The sequence below is a fragment of the Heliconius melpomene genome, chromosome 7 (assembly GCF_056956725.1).
Source record: "Heliconius melpomene rosina isolate 202511_hmr_F chromosome 7, ASM5695672v1, whole genome shotgun sequence".
Taxonomy (NCBI): Eukaryota; Metazoa; Arthropoda; class Insecta; order Lepidoptera; family Nymphalidae; genus Heliconius; species Heliconius melpomene.
The window spans coordinates 14,044,032-14,064,795 of NC_140395.1; the positions used below are offsets into that span (position 1 = coordinate 14,044,032).

The following is a 20,764-nucleotide window of genomic DNA, read 5'->3' on the forward strand; positions in this document are numbered from 1 at the left end:
TTAAAGACCGAGTCCAGTTAATGGGTTTGAGAAGATATTTTATTACCGTTCTGAAGTCTGACTTGCCCTGTCAAGTGTTTAAGTTAAAATGTGTTTTATTTCCCTTACATTATAACAATGATAGATTTAAAATGTAGATATATGAAGCAAAATAATTAATTACTAATATTGTCAATATGGCATAAATGTAAAATGAGAGCCATTCAATGTAGTGTAATGCACAGTTCTTGAATCTAACGACAAAAGAATCAGGAATCTATATGAATGCCGAGTTGAAAAATTCACTCTGGACAATTTAAGCTCAAAATTTTACTTGAATAAAATTTTCTACTTGCATGCTATTAAGGCGATGGTTATGGGTTTAAAATCACTTTGGGTAATGATTTAATGTATATTTTTATCATTTACCTGCTTTGGTATGACAAAACGCAATAATAAGGTTAATAATAATCTACTAATTAAGAAATTAATATTTTAATAGACTTTATTTAGAAATTTAATACATAGCAGAAAAAAAACTTAAGCCAGTACTAAGTACTACATATATTTATTATTTACATTTGTTTTCAAACATTTAGGCATTTTATCTAGCATAGGCTGGAACAGGAAGCTTGAGACCTTCTTTGGCTTCAAAAAATGTGTAAGATAATACTATTTCATCAATATATTCCATTTTAGGATCTTCCTTGAACTCTGGATCTATGTAAAAGAATACTGGCATGTCTACCTGAAAATATTCACTTATTTAATATAATTATTAATTTTCATGATATGATATGTGTAGATAACATTTCCAATGAAACTCTTGAACCAGATAAATTGCATATATTCATACACCTCAGTCTACCACACACCAACACCACAAATTGAATTTAGTTGTTTTATTTAAAATGATTCCACTCGTTTGTTATATCTTTTTCTTTTACAATATACAATGATAGTTTAGGGTTTCATCCCAACTTTGGGAGGCATTGAGTTACAACACTAAGTTTTGCCACTTAGCACACACATACACAATCCCTAAAAAAATTGGAGAACATTCTTTATAAAGCTTAAAGCTAAAAAGAGCATTTCACAATATAGAAAAGTAGTACTTGTTCATGGGGATTCAGCAACTGCTCCTCAAAACAGAAGCACTGAATTTTATTAAAATACTGTCCTGCTTCAAAAGGAATAACATTATATGTACTTATACCAATTACTGGCTTGTCAGTAGGATTACGGGCTGTGTAAAATGCTAAGGCAGTTTCTCCTGGCAAAACCTGAAATTATTGAAATCAATGCTAATATTAATATTTATAAAGCTGAATAGTTTTATTAGTTGAACAGACTGAACTAGAAATATTACATAAAATTCTTTAATTTAAATAAAATCTCACTGTTATATCTCCCTGTTGTGGCTTAAAGTTCCATTGCATTGAAGAAGCTACATCAGCATTGAAACGAATTTTGAGTGGTCGATCTTTAATAGGTTTCATGTTACTTATTGTTTCATTTGCCTCAATTTGACCTGTAGTGCCTCCATAACTATATGCCTATAAAGAATTTTAAAAGAAAAAGTACAAAAATAAGTTAAATGGATTTGTGTCTAGCTGTTATCACTCAATTTATATATTTATTAAATAATTTAGATAAAAAAAATAATGTCCAGAGGTTAGATTATTTCACCTGACAAAATATTCTGTACAGAGGTACTGCTGCGTAACTTAAGCCGACTGTCATTACACCAATTGCTATCATATAGTTCATAGTAGATCGGATTTTCTTTTGCTCATGAGCCGCACGGACAATATACATATTCGGTAATACATTCTTAGCTGCTAATATATTTGAGGGTGTTTTACTAATAGTACACCTTAAAGTATTAAAGTAACACCTGTTTATGGAAAATAACTTATTCATTTTGATAAGCTATTTTTGTTTTATTCATAAATTCAATCACGACATTTTATATTGTAAAACAAATCCGTAAATTAAGAATTTTATTGAATTTTGACGTTTCAAGTATTTCCTTCTCATGACAGATTATAGACAGTGACATAAAAGAAAAATAAATTTTTCACGTTTAGAAAATATAACGTTATACCGCATTACAATATTTTGGATAGATTGTCTATGGTGTATCCCGAACAGTTTTGGCGCAATTTTCGAGTTTCGATGATCATTATGAATTTCGTTCTCGGAGAATATCAGAAATGTGGTAAGTTTTAATTTACTTTTATACCTTATCCAATAAAAATGAAATGACTACATTAAACTGTACCGTCACTTTAATTATAACTATATTTAATATCACATTTAATATATTCACTTTGAGTGACGCATCATCCTTTATATTCTATAGTAAGAACTTTATGTTTTGTCTTGATATGAGCGTCTGTATGAGTCTTCTGATAAGCTTTGTATGTGCAGTCTAAGAATGGACACCGAAACATAGGTTCCTTGCCACATTCGTAGGTAACATGTCGTCTGTATGTGCTTTTATGCCTATACTTTCTCTTGCATTTTTCACATTCAAAAGTGGAGTCACAGTGGGACCAGTAGTTTTTAGTCTTCATTGGCATGATGGGCAACATATTGTGCATCATTGTTTTAAAGAAGTCCAGTTCACCTGAAACAAGGTATATTCCAACAATTTATAAATAATTGACTTGTTTTACTTAGATACCTGCCATAATATAACCTTTACGATAGCCGTTGGGGGTTGAGGGTATGGGTACATAAGAAAAGTATTTATTAAACTCAGAACATTTATTCTCATGCATATTGCAATTAAAACAAACCAAACACACTCCACTTTATAATAATTTATAAAATAAAAATAGTTCATTAGTTTTTTGTGGTGTACCAATAAGTAATTTGAATTATTTGAACTATAAGGCAGACTTTAACATTAATTAACATTTTGAAATTGTCGATTTTATTAATTTATTTTGATTTAACATAAGTTTAAAAATTTTATAAAAATTTACTTGTTCTTCAAGTTGGTAAAAATATGATACAACTCGACACAGAGTTCTGAAACGTCAATTCGGCGTATCTAGAGATATTTTCCAGGGGCATTGACTTTACCTTAGAAAGTATTTTTCTTTACACTTATTTTTTTTGAGGTCGGCACGGCCTACCCAGATCGCCCCATTCCCACGTCCATGTATACATATTTCTGTTAATATGATATTGATACTTATCATATTACTTAAATGTGGCTGAATAACGTTTATATAAACCCATCATTTAAACATGTACAATTGTAAATGTAAAATGTATAATTAAATTAATAAACATAATTCTTAATACATTATTAATAATGCTTTGGCACAAGTCACTAACATTAAGAAAATATTTAGCAATTTATTAAACATTACATAAAACTTGAAATGTTAGTGTTATTAAATTTAACTAAATGGTTCATAAAGTGTAGGAATAAAACATATTTTTATGTAGCTTCTATACTGTCTCTGTAAACAAAATCTTGATAAAAAATGTGTATCAGTATATTCTTTTTTTATTTATATACTAATCAAAATGTGGTTAGAATATTTTTCTATTAAAAATTATATCAATTACTAACGTAGGTTAAGCAGATGTATACTAACGAAATTTTATATGGACTTTTAAAATATATTTTTCGTAATGTTTACTCTTCGTATAATTTAACGATTTCTAATTAAAATTAAATTGCGTCTAAAAGGATTTAATACATAAGATTATTTTTAATTGTTACTTGTTTCATGAATTTTGCACAATCTATATTAAAAAATAGCAAATAATATTACTTAACACCAAATTATTTAGAAGATAATAAAATTTTATAATTTCTATTCAATAATATTTATCAAGTTACGATGTATTTTTCAAAATTATTTAAATAAACTTTAAGACTCCATAATGAACGTATCTTAATATCTTTTAAAGCGTTTTTTCATACTTTCAAGTCGGCCTTTTGAATTAATATTCTCATATTAAGTTTTGATATAAATCGTTCGTAAACAATTATGCAACATAAAAAATTTTATATAAAAAATATTTTTGTAATATTATTTTGAAGAACGAGATTTTTGGAGGAGCGTCGAACCTACCCATTTTCTTCTTATCAATGTATACCACCTCATCTTTGTGTAAGGTTGGTTAGGTTTTCATAGATTATAAAAAATGTGGTCATTTAAGTATATGAACTGATGATGAAACTAAAAGTACATTTGGGAAGTTCATTTATTTATTTTATTTCTTAAGTGAAAGAAATATTTAATTGAATTGAACTATGATTCTCTAAAATCGCCGTAGGACCATTAGAGGTTGCTAAGTAATTTATTGATTGACTTCAATCAACATGAAAAGTTGATGATATTAAGATTGTCAAATCTTACTACGAACAGTTTAAGAATTCTATCACTACAAATTTATGGCTAACACAACTATGTAACATCTAATGGGCATAACATAAATGTTAAGACCTATATCAAAATAGATTTTACTGGAATCCATCTCGGATATATGAATAACAAGGTGTATAGTTGTATATTGTGCCTTCATATAAAATAGTTTTTATTTTAATTAGTACAACGCTAATGTAGCTTTGCTTTGTTCTTGTAGAAATTCAAATTTTGAATTGAAAACCATTACATACTTCGCTGCCCGTCCGGGCTAACACAAACAAATCTTGAAAAATTATAACATTTTTGTACATATATTTAATGATTCATTATATAAATCGTAAAGTATTTTCATAAATCAGAAACGAAATTGAGATGGTTGTAGAACCAAAAATTAATATACTATATGAAATTAAACTTTTCATTCACAATTAAATATTTCCTTTTAGGAATTACTGTATTCTTCATTAGCAGTTGGAAACTTGTTGTAAACTTCAATATGCGAATATCACTAAAATCCTCTGGTAATTTGCCAAATATTGTGGTAAGGCTACGTATTAATTGATGAATTTTAGCGAGTTTAATTGAAATTTTTAAAAATCCTTAATATAAACAAACTTTCATTCGCTATAACGAATTAAGTCATAGCTGTTTCTTGTAAGTCTTTGAATCGCAATAAGATTATTAGTACATGGGCAACATTAGGCAAAATCCGTGCATAGCGTTTCTAATTTACAACAAAAATATTTTTCTAGGCATAAGTTTCAACACGTAAATATATTTATAAACTTAAATACAAAACATTATACTTAGTAACAATATATTAGGCGTTATTAAGGCACTTACCAAGGCTAGAATCAGGTCGATTCTAGATTCTTTGGTATAAAATATTGCGCGTTTCGATTTGAACTCTAAAAGGTAACTTATTATTAACAATAACAAATGCAAATATCATATTTATACATTTTAACAAAAATACTGAAACTATAATACAGTTATTTGGTTTCGTATAAATTACTTTGATAAATTTCTTTGGCAACAAGGAACACACACTAAACAAAAAAATAATAACAAGAACAAGAAAATTTAACAAACTACAAGTAAAATTACAAAAAACATGTCTTACGTATAATCTATATTAAAAAGTGAACATTGCCACCAAAAACCAAAATTTCAAATTTTATATTAAAATCTCGGTGGTAACTATAAATATGTATTATGCTTATTATTATGTCGCTGCCTTCCATTTCGCTTTCTTAGTTCATTTATAGAACATTCTGTATATAATACATTTCCACGTATAACATTTTACAAAATATTTAATAAATGTATTAAATATTAAATCTAGGACTACGTTATATCTCCATTACGAATATAATAATAAATCTAGCATCAATCACGTGATCCTATATCCCACGTGCCTGTCAACATTATATTTAACAAAATGTATATAAATCAAAATGCTCTGTAATGTAAATATGTTAGTTAAAATATTTTGATCGGTTTAATCACCGGCAATCGAATATTCGGTAGTCCAATTGATATTTCCGACGACATCATCTTTAAAATTTTCTTTTGATCTTCATTAGCTGTAACATAAAAGTTAGATTTTTTAATAACTCTAAAATTTGCAATTATTGATATGTTCTCAGATTAAAAAGTTAAGGAACGTAAAAGGTAATTGATGATATTTAACATTCAAATAATTTTACTTAATGAATAAGGAGGCCGACAGAATTTTACACAGAAGCAACTAAAAATATGTATATTTGTAACAAATGAAAAATAATAAATACTTAAAAAAAGCTTAAGAAGCGAAAATAAGAAGTCATACGTGTATATGTAGATATATATACAAATATTTGGTTGCTTGGTGAGCTATCCTAATATGTACTTGTACAGTTAGTGTTGTTAATAAGCCCAATGGATGCCCAATATGTCCCCGTTAGCCAGTTAGTGTTAAATAATTGTTTACTGACATTGACTCGTGTCATTCCGACACGAAATCCACCTTCTCTGGTAAATCTTTGTGGAGATGCCTCTCGTGCAGAAGCAGGTTATGCTTCTGATATGCGCGATACACACAGTAGGGACACTTGAAACTTGGCTGTTTTCTACACTCGTATTTAATATGTCGCTGCAGAGAGCCTTTGTGCTTGTATTTGTTCCCACAATCCACGCACTCATAGAGCGTCCAGGCTTTGCCACCACTGAGCCCGGGCGTACCATAACCCAATATATAAGGCGTGTACAACTGTGCAACTGAAATTAAAACGCAAATAAAAATAAATACGTGCAAATAATAAGCTGCCACCGTAACAGTAAGCCAAACCACAGTGCCGACGTGAGAAGCGTAGGATAATGCACCATGTCTCCCATTAATTTGTTCCTTCTCTAACATACTAATGCTACTGTCCTAGTAACCCTTCAACCAAGGCGACCCTAACATGCGACCATCGGTTTCATATTCACCTCAATTGAAAGTACCATCATTTTTAGTGAAGATGAAACGTGATTTTATTAAATGTTAATATAAGAGAGAACATGCAGTGTTAAAATTCAGGATATATTGGTAAAATCGTTAAAAATCTTAGTTACCGTAATTAATCCATGTTTTAAGTCCAATTGGTCATTTATTGCAGGTCAACATATGATAAATAAAAACTAAAATAATATCGAGAATAGCAACTTTATTAAAAATACAAAAAGGTTATAAAATACAATCAAATGCGTATAATCACTGTAACTTCTTATTGTCAGTTTATATGCTACAGTTTATTGAATGCTCTAGGTGTCAATTCTTATTGAAGGATCTGCTATCGTAGGATCACTTAGACTTGGGTCTGCGTCATTGAGTGAAAAAAACTCGCAATGCAATACGCGAAATTACTTTAATTTGAGAATATCCTTATCACAGATATGTTGTACTTAAAAATATGTTCGGGAAATACAAAAGCAACATTTTGTTCCGTCATCGGTCGCAGCGGTTATTTTCAAAGATCACAACCGAGATATTTTGTTGTTAACATTTTAAATCCTAATGACTAACTTTTCGAAGGCACTTAATGTTACTGAAATGACTTTAAATGGTTGTACTTAACGAGTTCTACATATTGATTGTTTGATGGTAACTCCTGCAGCTAAAATTCTAATCAATTATCGCGGAAACACAATCGTTCGTGTCAAAAACTAGGCCTCTCTTAAAGGGAACGCGAAAGATTCTGCTCGGCGCGATATCGCTAACTTATAATATCTAAATGGTAATGTATAAAAAATACTTAAACACTAAGTGGAAGATTTTGCTATCATCCTAATAATATGACGTGATTTGTGCGGGTCACTAGTAATAATCCCTCAATGGCAGTGTCTATACAAGTGTAGTCTAAAATTTAACAATCATTTTTAATAAGGCACTCGATTCCACTGGTCTAACCATATCTTAACTAACAATTGGCCCCAAGTATAACATCAAATAACGTCTCCAGGAACTTACAATGAATACCTCTTATACAATATACGATCTCGCCCCCGCGCAACGCACGGGCCGGCTTTACGCTCTAGATTAATATAAAATAAATGCATTACACGTAAAGAGATCTAAAATAATTGAAAAAGTAAAAAAAAATAATTACATTGAGTATTACAAAAATAATGGAACATGCATTATGGCAAAGACCTATAACTTGCAAACTAAGCGACGAATAGCTTCATTTTAATTAATAACTAAAAGTATAAAACAACGAACGCATCTGTTCATAGCTCTTCCATTCTCACTACATTAGGTACCTACTCGACAAGGAGTAAAGTAGGTACATTATATTTGCCAACGATTCTAATAATCTCGTAATCAATGTTAAAATTTAGTCCGTAGTAACTGTAATTGGTAACAAGAAGTAAACTTTTCTAAGCAACGATCTAGCCCACAGTGTCTAGAACACGCCCGACGTCGACGAACACCAGGAATGATCATTTACACGATAAATGCTCTACATAAAAATATATAAAGCGTAACTATACAAATCACTTTCCTTAACGTACTGGATAAATGCAACAGTCGCTCACACCGCTGCAAAATCTGCACCCAGTGTCAATAGTAAGACAGAAATTCGACGCGAGATTAAATTCATAGAGTATGTATAGCGGTAACGAGCCAGGCGACTACATCTAACGTGACTGTCTCGAGTCACTATCACAAGAGAGATTTCATCACATTTATCACAATCGGCAATAATCTTGAGGAGCCTGAATAGGTATATAAGCGAGAGTCGAAGCGTCGGAGCGGCAAGTCGCCTAGGTGCATGCGTCCACGTTGTCCTGCTTGATGTACTGCTCGGGCTTCATGTGCACCTCGCGGTGCATGCGCTCCATGTGGCGCGCGATGTGCATCTTCTGCTTGGCGCGGTACACGCAGTAGGGGCATTGGAACTGTGGCTCTTTGCCGCACTCCCACTTCTGGTGGTTGCGCAGCGAGGACTTGAGCTTGTACACGCGGCCGCAATCGGGACACGTGAAGCTGGGCTCGCCGGGCGCGGGCGGCAGCGCCGGCGCCGCCACGCGCATGCCCGCCACCAGCGGCAGCGCCAGCCGCGCCGACCACTGCTCCCACGACAGCCCGCCCAGCCGCGTGAAGGACGCGTCCTCCCCGCCTCCGCCCCCTCCGGCACCCGCGCCTGCAACAGCGACACCGTCACTACTCGAGCCACGCGCCACGCTTGCGCCACACACATTCGACATTCCCGAGTGTTAACCAGTACAAGCACAATTATACATACATGTTATATACGAAATTATATAATACTGATACGAATCACAAATAATATATACATATGTAGAATACCAATACATATTATATATAGATAAATATATACATAAACAAATAAGATAGATACATATACATACGATATATTCTACTGTGAGTGTCCACCGAGTGCTGTGATGAAAGCTTTTGCAAAAGGAAAGTAAAAAAAAAAGAACAAAAAAGAATCATCAAAACGTTTATTTTGACAGGTCCAAACGATCAATGATTTCGAAGGTAACTTTAATGGTATGTCCCTGCAAACGTGTAAGAGGAGACTCGTGGCACTGTACAATACGAGCGACAAGGTTTTAGGTTTAGTCACTGTGTGCGCTATTCTAAATAACTTTTGTTAATTAAATGTAGTCTCCCGACCCCATGGGCTTTCTTGTCTACCTGAAATTATTAATTATATTAGTATGAACGAAAGGAAAAGAAAAACAAAACAATGCAAAAGTCAAAAAGCAAGCGGTGAATCATGCGTCCATGCACTGTTAAATAAAACAAAAATAAATAAAAACGATGCAAACTCACCTAACAGAATGTAAAAAAAATACAAATGCAAAAAAAAATAAAAAGGGGTAAATAAAAAATAAATAAAAAAGTCTATAATTATACACTATATTTATATTTTAATAAACTTTTCTACCAAGTAAACCCCAATATATTCATATAAAAGTCACTCTAACTAATTCAATCCAATAACATTAACAAACAATGTGAACATCGTAACATTCCAATTTAATTCTATCATACAATGAATACCTAAAACCTTCAACTAGCTTGATATGATGAGACATTGCATTCATTATTATCCATTATTCAATGCTTAGCAACGACTTTACTCATAACACTTTAAACTAATACTGACTTTGGTCAAATAGCTTTGTTATCCTAAATTAACAACAAAAAATATCAACAGTCAATATGATAAAAGAAACTTGATTATTGCGATAAAATATCAGATAATATCAACCAACATATATTTTTTTAAATTTTGAACACATTTTTTTAACCCATTTAACCGAGATATACCACATAATCATAATAATATATAATAAATATTTTATATTATCTACAGGTAACATTGTAGGCACATAGTCGATGAGCTCGCTTACCTAACTGCGGACCTCGCGGTCCAAAACCATCATTAGCCTAATAAATAATAATACAACTATTAAAGTATAAACTTTGGATCGTCTACAAACGGGAAGACAAGTAAATGGTCCCTGATAATATGTTAGATAATTTAAATTAAAATATAACAAGAACATATAAACATAACTTTCAGGTGGAGAACTTTAAACAAAAATTTACCCGTGTCGGAAGTGCTAAGCTTCCGCGACTTTAAATAATTGTAACAGTGACTCAAAATGAATATCAACATTTATATAATATCAATTGCACTAAGTTTTCATATTTTGGAATTATTCCATAAAAGGAATGTTAGGATACTAAAACTAGACAAATTCGAGTTAACATTATATAGTTCTACGAAAACAACCTTTCAGGTCAGATTTAACATTTGGAAGGGGATTCGACCGGCGGCCGGCGAAATAAATACAACAATAAAAACGTTCTCGTGAACAAAAATACTTAGGGTCAGTCTTAACTACGACGAATAAACTCTAAAAAAACAAAAAAAAACAACAAATTAACTCTAATGCCGTTAGGGAATGTGCAAATTACAACTATTATCTTTAGTGTATATTAAAAATTAAAAATATGTCTTTAACAAAATAAAATGTAAATATAAATAATATTATTGCAGTACCGATTTGGTTGGGTATCTACTTTGGTGTGAGACGCGCGCGCGTGTGTGCTTGTATGTGTGTGTGTGTGTGTTAGGCGGGGGTCTTCTTGTTGCGGCGCACCTTGTTGCTGGCGTATATGTACCACTCCGTGTTGTGGTGCTTGCGAATATGCACGCCGAGGTTGCCGCGCTGCTTGGCGCGGTAGGAGCAGTACGGGCACTGGTGGCTCGGCGCCTTGCCTCCGCATTCTACGTTCTCGTGGCGACGCAGCGTGGACTTCCAGCGATAGCGCTTGCCGCAGTGTCGGCACTCGAACTGGCGACTGGCATCGTCGTCGCGGCGCCCCCCTGCGTCCCCCGGCTCGCCCGCGTCGCCCTCCTCGGGCAGCACGATGTCGTCCGTGTCGTCGTAGTCGGGGTCGGGGTCCGAGTCGCGGTCGTCCAGCGCGTCGTGCTTGGCGGCGGCGGCGACGGTGTTGTTGTTCTGGAGGAAGGCCTGCTGCAGCAGGTGCGCCTTGAGCGGGTCGGGGAGGTCGGGGAGAGGCAGGAGACGCGGCACGAGCGCGGCCTGCGCGCGCTGCGCCGACAGCAGCGAGAGCAAGGCCGACGGCAGGGCCTCCTTGCGCACCTCTGAAATACAACACATTAACGGTATTGCAAATAATAACTCAAGCGCTACTGCGGGCGACGCCGTTTTGTTAATACTACCAGAGGCTAAAATAAAATTAAGGAACCAAAGAAATGCGTTATAATAATAATTAAAAATATATATATATATAAATAAAATAAAAAATTAATTTCTGTTAGAAATCAAAAAGAGGCGAAGCTTCTAATTCATGCAGACATGCACAAACCGAACGTCTCCGCGTTCGAGTTATCTTCCCATAAGAGCGGCAAACGAGCGGCGAGGGTGAGAAATCAAAGTCCGGTTGACGAGATACATCATTTAATAGTAAAAATATATCGTCGAATATCGATCACAAAATACAATAAGTATACGAGGCTCATTAAACTTTAGAACGAATATCATCTAAGAGGAAATTCGCCGCGGCGAGTAAGGCACTTGGGTGAGGGGGAGGGGTTGTGGCTACTTAACACCGAGGAGCTTGTGAGGGTGCTGGGGATGATGGATATTTTCTCTCGATGTGCTTCTTGAGCTCATTGCCATATGCTTGCTGTAGAAACGCTCATCATTACCTTGTAGCAGCACAGGCAGTAAACGAGGCTCATAACACTTTACAATCAATATTATATAAAAAGGAAGTTTATATAAGGCACGTGGGTAATTTTAGGGACGCGATTACTTAACACCAAGGGGCGTTGCAGGCGTCGCGGGGGACGTTGCGCATGAGGGGTGCTTCTTCTCGATGTGCTTCTTGAGCTCGTTGCGGCGGTGCTTGCTGTAGGAGCAGTGCGGGCATTTGTACTGCGGCTCGCGGCCGCACTCCAGCGTGACGTGGCGCACGAGGTTTTTGCGCGCGTTGTAGCAGCGGTGGCAGTTGGGGCAGCGGTAGCCCTTGTCCGTCTTGTACTGCGCGCAGGGCAGCTGCTGGGAGCCGCGCGAGTAGATGTGGTAGCGGGTGTCGGGCTTGGTGTCATTGGGCTCAGGCTCGGGTTCGGGTTTAGGCTTGGGCTCGGTTTTGGCCTTGGGCGGTGACTTGGCGCGCTGTCTTTTATTCTCCTTAGCCTCGTCGTGGGCGGGGACGGGTGCGGGGGCGGGGGCCGCGGCCGGCGGCGCGCTGACGTTGTTTAGTATGGCGAGGGTGGTTGTGTTCGTCTCCTCGCTGACTTTTTTACTACGTGTCATGATACTGTGTCTCGGTGTCGTTCTTCTTCCTGAAATGAAAATTTCAGTACAGTCCGGATTATCGCTTGTGACTTTTATATGTACTACTAACGAATACTGAGAAGCTAAAGAAAAAACATAATATAGCAAAATATGTATATTCAAACAAAAAAAACCTAATTAAAAATCAACAAAAATATAACGTAAACTCTTTTACTTCAAGACAAAACAAACTCAAAAAAATAGGATTTTTTTGCAATCTACAAACTATCTAAACTTAAAAAAAATCAAATATGGCACTGGCTTCATTTAAAAATCAACAAAAAAGAAACATGATTTTAACTTGAAAAAAAAATGTAGTATTCTTAACAATTCATATTTTAAAGAAAAAAAAATAAAGACAATAAGAAAAAATAATAATAAACAAAAGTAAAAGCAACAAGTATTCAAAATAGATCAATTGAGGGTTTGGTCTCGGCTTGTATTTCGCTGGACGTCTCGTGTTTTTGCGCAATGTGCATTGTTAACGTTTTTTTCTGCGAATATTTTCTGTCACATTTGTCGCAAGTGAACTGCGGCCCAGTGTAGCATTCATATTTCTCATGTCTCAATTTATTCCTTCGATACTTATATTTTTTCTTCTTACAAATTGAGCACACGTATTTTCTATCTGTACGTTGACCCTCTTTTATTATATCGCGCTTTTTTTTTAATTTCTTTTCAGTTTTAATAGTTCTTTTCTTATAGGGTTTTCTACCTCTAACTTTTATGTTTTCGGTCAACTCCTCCTTACTCTCTATTTTCACGTTGATAGTTTTAAGATACCCGCGCGTTAATGGAAAAGGAGTTTTAATGTAATTCAAGTAACTTGGTAGATCGGTGGATGGTTCTGGAAGGGGAAATTATGAAAGCGAGAATGAGGTTAACAAGCATTACAATTAGTTGCACAGGTAAATGACAATAGTAATGTTTTAGCAAGTTTAAATTTGTTTTTGTAGTGTACATTTTTTTAAAGATAACAGAAAAATGAATGAAGTAAGAGTGTAGTCATGCTGGGACAGCTTAGCGGGATTATGCACAAGGAGTAGGTATTAAGGACATTGATATCCTGTCCTAATTATTACGTCGTAAAAGCTTCAACACCGCAGCCCTAATCTTTATTCATTTTGTTACAATTTAGTAAAGATGAAATGAAATGCGCATCCACTAGGAAATTTTCATGCCCGTTTTCAATATTATTAAAAAAAAATTACCCAGTGAACACATGCACGTTTGCAAATAAAAGAGTCAAAAAAATAATTTTAAACATGAATTGCTAAGAAAACATCTGCAGTGAAATCACATGTGAATGCAAATAAAGAAACGAAAAAATAAAAATAATAAATAAATAAGCCACATAAACCAACAAACTACGAGATAAAATGAATAGATTTGATTTACCTTGTAAAGTTCAAGCCTCGGGGGGAGTCCATATTCTTCTACAACAAATGATTTGATGCAGTCACACAACTGGCAAGAACACGGTACGCTCGACTCGACTCGACTGACCAATAACAAAACACTACTGACAATTTCATCAATAAGGTTATTTTTATCTGGCTTTAATTGTTTTGCTATATTCTATTTATATGGGCGTAATTGATACGTCTCGTACTCACCGTCTCATAGTCCACTCCGTAATGTTACAATGTAAAAATTAATAAAGTTAGCACTAGTAATTAAATATGGAGACATCGACACCGAAGGTCGTGTGCTCACAATTTACTCTACAATTGGGTAAAATTTTCTAAAGTAATGAAGCATGCAATGATCTACTCGAGTCCCACATCACAAACAAAGCGAATACACAGTACACTACACTAACTAGTGATATAAATGTGAACCTATACTTACCTTGTCGCATACCTCGCCTCAACGGGCTACAAACAATAAAACAATACCTCTTAGCCATTACCTTTACCTTGCTCTGAAATATCCTAAATCATATATAGGAAATATAAAATTGCAATAAGATTAGTAATTTATAATATTAATATTAGATAAGTAATTATTAAAGGTTGAAAATTTCACATGTGAAAACACTAGCACTCTCGTATCTGCTGTTCTGGTATATAATATTTATATATAACAAGATAAATACATTATTTTAAGCAATAACTGTTTGTCTGTATTTCAAATTATGGGAAGACATTGCGCATTTCATCCGTTCCTTGTACATCTGGGGCAATGATCTTTTTCTTCATACAACAATAAAGTACTATTATAAAATACTATTATATCAAAATAAAGATACAAAAAAGTTGATTGCCCCAAAAACAAACATCTCGAGTCCCACTTAACATCTTGTATTGAAATTTAATAATAATACACATAATTATGTTTAATAGTAAATAAAAACATATAAAAAAACGTACTTGCAATACAAGATGTTCCAAGTTAGATAGCTTTTACAAGCACTCATGGTGTCCCATAAATGTCTGTAACAGCGATCGCTATAATGATAGCGTCTTACCTTGAGTCTCTCGAACACTATCATTTGAATTCATCATTTCATCTTGAGATCTTTCCATATGCCATTGAAAATCTGAAATTATTCAAATTAATCAGATCTTACTTGCAATTGCAGCTACCCTTAAACAGACTAATGGGACTTATGTTCTATATAATCCAATATAGCTTAGTATTATAAGTATATCTTAAAAAAGTTTTCGAAAAGATTAGTGTTGCATGGATGAGATAATATTATGTCAAAAAATACGAAGATTGAGAGAAATTAATTAAGTTAGTTACGCGCAAAATCTTAGAAGAGGTTTTAATGGACATAAATTGTTAAATTATTTAATAATTATAAAAATATTATAATAGAAGCAAAATTTTCAAGTTTTTTCCCAAAAAAATCCATATTTTTTTGGAAACGTAATTTAAGTTAATAATAATTTAAATGTAAAATCCTTCTGCATGTCTTCTTTTATCAGTCCCCTCAATACATTAACACCTTACTATTCCTATCTCTCCATAAATCTTTTTTCAAGTTCATGACACAATTAATCATGAACTATGAGCAGCATGATACTAAACAACGGTTTTTATAGACAGCTTAATTCCATTCCCTAGTTGTTGCACAGTAGCAGTGTAAAACGGGAAACATAATTATTGTGGATTCATTTTCCGTACAGGAAAATTAATTATTTTCTTTTTTCTGCTCTAGTATGGAGACGTTGAGTTGGACTCACTCAACTACAATGTATATACCGAAAAGTACTATATATATATTGAATGTACAGTGAAATCAAAGAAAACAAAGAACATTTTACAATACTTACTGCGTACAACATCATTATGTGTAACAGAAGGCTCGGCCTCTTCATCTAACGTCAGATCCTCCACTCCATCTCGTGACACTTCCTCCTTCAATGGCAGGTCCTCGGGCTCGGGCGCTGGTACGGGGGTGCTCTCGGTGGACGTACGACGGGCTTTCTTCCGACGTCGCGATGGACTTATGGAGCCCTCGCGGCTGTCGATGCTACCATCTCTCACCTGGGGAGGTAATTTATGCTGTTATTACTATATTTATGTCAACAACATAATAGTTTTGATTAAGCCTACAGCTGGCAATATTTATATTATCTAGCCAAAACTGTAGCCTAGAAAAAAATAATATTAAGGAATTCAAGTACATTTATTTTTATTTTGATAATATGTTTGGGAGTCACTGTGGTAAACTTAGGTTATTGCAATGTCTTAATGATACTAGCAAAGTTAAGAGGAAGGTCACAAAAATCGGATTGCATAGAAATTAGAAACAAACATATAGATAAACTCATTACCGTCCTGTGCATCGCACAATCGATTAATTCCTCAATTTCTCAAAATATTTCATTAATGTTATAGACATAAGTAGTTGAAATATTTTTAAGAACTAATAAATTAGCACATTTACATTGTTGCAAATAGAATTATTATAATTGGAAGGAATCCTACAGTGACCTTCAATGGCAATTCTAATTATTTTTAGAATCACTGAGTTATTTTGTGTTTATATAGCAAACAATAACAATTTAGTAACTTTAAAAATATTATGAATAAACACTATGGAATGAGGCAAATAGACATGTGTAACATAGTTATTACTCAAGGTCAACCATATTTATTTATGGTGGTAAACATAAACAGTAACAGAAGAAATGCTGTACAGAATAACATAATTCATATTTAAACCTGTTCAAAGAGCATAATCATACAATTAATTATTTACATGGCTAGTCATCATATTAGAAGAGGTTTAGTTACAATATATCAAAGATAACATCTAGTTTTTAAAAGAACTATGCTGGCTTGCAGTTTTAAAACATTCAAGATTTTGTATTTATAAAAAATATTATTTATTTAAATTAATGAATTAAAATTTTGAACATTTATTATGTTTGTATATAAGATAAACAACATTCAAAAGCAAATTAATTTAATTACTTGGATCATAAAAAATAGCTTAAATAGCTCTTTGTAATATCAATTTACACATAAATGTGACATATTGTTTAATAAAGTATAATATTTTATTTATATTTCAAAGCAAAATAGAATATTAAAATTTATTAAGATTTATCGGTAATTAACATATCCTCCATAATTTAAAGAAAACAAATACCTAGCTTTTTATCAGTTTAATGTTTTTTCCCCACATGCTATATATATGAAAAAATGCCAAGTGGTGGGTGGTAAGACCAAATGGTCTACCTGTTCACCTCATTTCACAATTATACATATTGCATTTTAAGCAGCAGCTTTTATTATTTTAAAACAAGTTATTTGTATTATTTCTACTCATATTATACAATAAAAGAATTTGTTTGTTCAAACATGTTAATATCAACTACTAGATCAATTTGAAAAAAGTTTTAGCAATGAATAGTTACTTTATCAAAGTAGGCTATAAGGCTATATATATATATAAGTTATAATAACCCTGTCAGGGTTACCACACAGATTCAGAATTTGTCATGTTAAAACTCTTCAGCCTGGGGTGTTGTTTTCATTCATAATATGAATTTATTAATAAGTATTTATTATTTATTAATAATGATTATAATTTATGAATAAGAATAAGCTTCCTAAAATCACTCTTGGAGTGGAGTCATTTATAAATATGAGCCTTAGTTATTTGGTATAAAGTAAAATTAATATAAAACATGCAAAATTTTTTTTCTTTTGTTTTAATTTAAATACTATAATGTTCCTAGAATTGTGTCTCGTGAATACATAATGTGTATTATGTTTCATGTTTACAGAAGTTTGCATTAACACAACAAATGCTTACAGGCAAGTAATCAAAAATATTTAGTGATTTGATTAACATATTGTTTGTTCTGTTTGCATGTTGAAATGATTTTTTGTATTGAGGGTAATAATATGGTTTTTTAATTTAAAATATAAGTTTTAACTTTAAAAGTAGGCTAAAACTTTATATTTATAATATTTTTAGTAGGCTAAAACATTATATTTATAAGATTCTTAAGTATTATGGTCATTCTTTACAGTTAAATCCTTTTTTTTTTAATAATGCCTGTTATTTATTTATTCATATAAAAAGCTAATAGTATATTAGTATACAATATTTATTATATTTTATATTTTTATAGTTGAAATTGACTTTAGCATGTAGTTCAGATTTGTTCCATAATTCCTATTCCTTCATTATTTATGTGACAAGTTATTTTTCATATAGCAGCGTAAACAGTGAACTTAAAGAGTTAAGACAACATGCACCATGTTTTGAGACATTAAGTTCTAGAACAAAGAAATCATTTTAATTCATTCTCTGAATGAATGAAAATAGATTAATTACACAACCATCATATTTACAGTCAGCCATTATGGCCCTAATTTACAGTTTACGGAATAATTAAAATGTTTACTTACACTAAGTATCTTAATGTAACTGTAATACTTATTGTAAAGGTAAATTAAGTACAATAAATAAAAATTTTCTTACTTGTGGAGGTGGAGATGGGGCACGTGGCGGGTGTGCAGTAGGTTGGGCAGGGCGCGACGGTGGCCTTGAGGGCTTGTTATCTGATAAACCTTTGATTTGAAGAGACTCTGCGGCTTTTAACAAAGCAGCTAGCTGGTCTTGAGATATGTTTACTTCACCACGGTACATATAGTCCATCATTGCTCTTAGTTCAGCATATTTAACATCTTTTAATATTATTATAGGATGTTTGTCATACTGTTGGGATAGTACACTCTGAAACAATTATTATGTTTATTGATTATTATCTATAAATATGCATATATTTGTTTTTGGGTTTTATTTTATTTTGTCACTTTGTAAAAAAAACCTGTCACTGTACCAATCAAGTTAATAAGAGATAATTAAGGTATAATTATCAAATTAATTACTGGTGACATTGTAATTAAGTCTAATGTTAAGCGTTTGTAATAGTTTTTTAAAACTCGTATTTTGAAAAGTAGTAGCAACAACTTTCAATTGCCAACTCATCTATACATTAATCCAAACTAATTGCAAACATATGAAAGCTAGAACGAAACAACTGGAATGTTTATTAGAGCAAAACTGTGCCTGCAACTTAGTTATACGCGATACCAATTGACCTAGATAACGTTAGCATCGTACCAACCTCGAAATAGGGACTGCAAGCAGACAAGACTACTTTATGAGCCTTGAGGGTCTGCCCCTCGGCTGCCAGGGTGCAGTCCACGTGAATGCCCTTCTCCAGTAGTGTGTCGAACACGGAGACCAGCGTCGACTGGTGGTTGTTCCACCGCAGGCAGAACTGCTGGTCGTCGTCCATGGTGTCTCTTGCCACGCGCCGCGCCCTTCGTCCTACGACACCCAACACTTAATTGACACTAGCTATCTACGTACAAAATATACGCTCTACACTCTTTAAACACCACGCAGTAATTAGGCCATTGCGAAAACTTTACTCGGAGCACTTAAAATATTACATTAGACGTTGTTTTTATCACGTTATATAGCAAATTATCTCACCGATCTACTTCATATGATGAGATCACGCCTCAACTTAACTAAATTAACTTTACGGACCACATACGAGTCGTCGTAAGCGACGCGGCACAAAGAAAATGGCCGCTTTTCCAGCGCGACAAAAAATAAAATGGCGACGAAAATTCTAAGTTTAACTATTTCCTGGGCTAAGTATTCGCAATACGTTAACTAAATCAACATAAATGTACACACGATACTCGTGAAACTTCAAAAAAGTTTCAAACTCGCTAAAACTTTTCGAAACTTTACTTCGAAAGTTCACAAATGGAAATTTTCAAGATGAAAAGTCGTAAGAGCAAGGTAAGCACTTGTCGGATTCATTGTGGTTTACAAAACTTCGTTGGCACTTACCTCGACTATATCATTCACTATATTATAGACAATTAGAGGTGTTGTACTTCTCAATGTAAATGCGACACAGTTGTTTTATAATAAACACATTTATTTTGCACACCCGCCAGCTTTCTTAGAATGAAAATACTAAACTATGCTATGTTGCAAGTTTAACGAAGCGAAAGGCACCTCTACTATAACCCAAACGAAGTACAAGTTGGAAGCGAGCAAACGAATGACCCAAAATAAGCTCTAATAATGTTGCCATTGTCAATAATAAAGAAAGCTTGTAAAACTCTCATTTTTTAAATATTACACTAATAGTGTATATTTTCTACTATAAAGAACAATAAATAATTTATCAATTATAATATACTTATAAGATTTATCAGTTTGATTTGTTTATCATAATGTAAAGTAATGTAAATACTGTAATCTATTCTATAGAACTATTCAATTGGTTCAGCCTTGACCTACTTTTATATGAAAGCGTCTCGTGATTTATGTCACTTAGTAATAATTATATGCATAGATGTGGAATAACGAATTAGTGAATAATTTTCAATAACTTCATTGCTAAACTTAAATAAAATTCTTTCTGTATTTGTATTGTCTTAAATGACATGCTGTTATGTTTCTTAGGCAAAGTGGCGCCATCTATCACGTGGCATTTAAACTCAGTCAAACTATT

At 33.2% G+C, this 20,764-nt stretch overlaps 2 protein-coding genes across 9 annotated transcripts; both read right to left on the reverse strand.

The window, feature by feature from the left end:
- Positions 1–458: 458 nt before the first annotated feature.
- Cox11 (Cytochrome c oxidase copper chaperone COX11) lies at positions 459–2,249 on the reverse strand. The gene is made up of 4 exons (XM_085188446.1): positions 1,669–2,249; positions 1,380–1,535; positions 1,095–1,262; positions 459–727 (listed from the first exon to the last, which is right to left on the reverse strand). Exons 1-4 carry the CDS (start codon positions 1,900–1,902, stop codon positions 584–586), a joined length of 702 nt encoding a protein of 233 aa, XP_085044572.1. The 5' UTR covers positions 1,903–2,249; the 3' UTR covers positions 459–583.
- Positions 2,250–2,311: 62 nt separating this feature from the next.
- On the reverse strand, positions 2,312–20,403 carry LOC146537959 (uncharacterized). Of its 8 annotated transcripts, none has more exons than XM_085188442.1 (7): positions 20,092–20,399; positions 19,349–19,554; positions 18,700–18,954; positions 16,031–16,244; positions 15,220–15,291; positions 6,353–6,635; positions 2,733–5,962 (listed from the first exon to the last, which is right to left on the reverse strand). In XM_085188442.1, exons 2-6 carry the CDS (start codon positions 19,520–19,522, stop codon positions 6,364–6,366), a joined length of 987 nt encoding a protein of 328 aa, XP_085044568.1. In that variant the 5' UTR covers positions 19,523–19,554; positions 20,092–20,399; the 3' UTR covers positions 2,733–5,962; positions 6,353–6,363. The 8 variants fall into 8 exon arrangements, with proteins under 8 accessions (XP_085044567.1, XP_085044568.1, XP_085044569.1 ...); XM_085188443.1 differs by lacking the exon at positions 20,092–20,399 and adding an exon at positions 19,723–20,041; XM_085188441.1 differs by lacking the exons at positions 2,733–5,962; positions 6,353–6,635 and adding an exon at positions 2,312–2,611 and having other exon boundaries at positions 20,092–20,400.
- Positions 20,404–20,764: the final 361 nt, after the last annotated feature.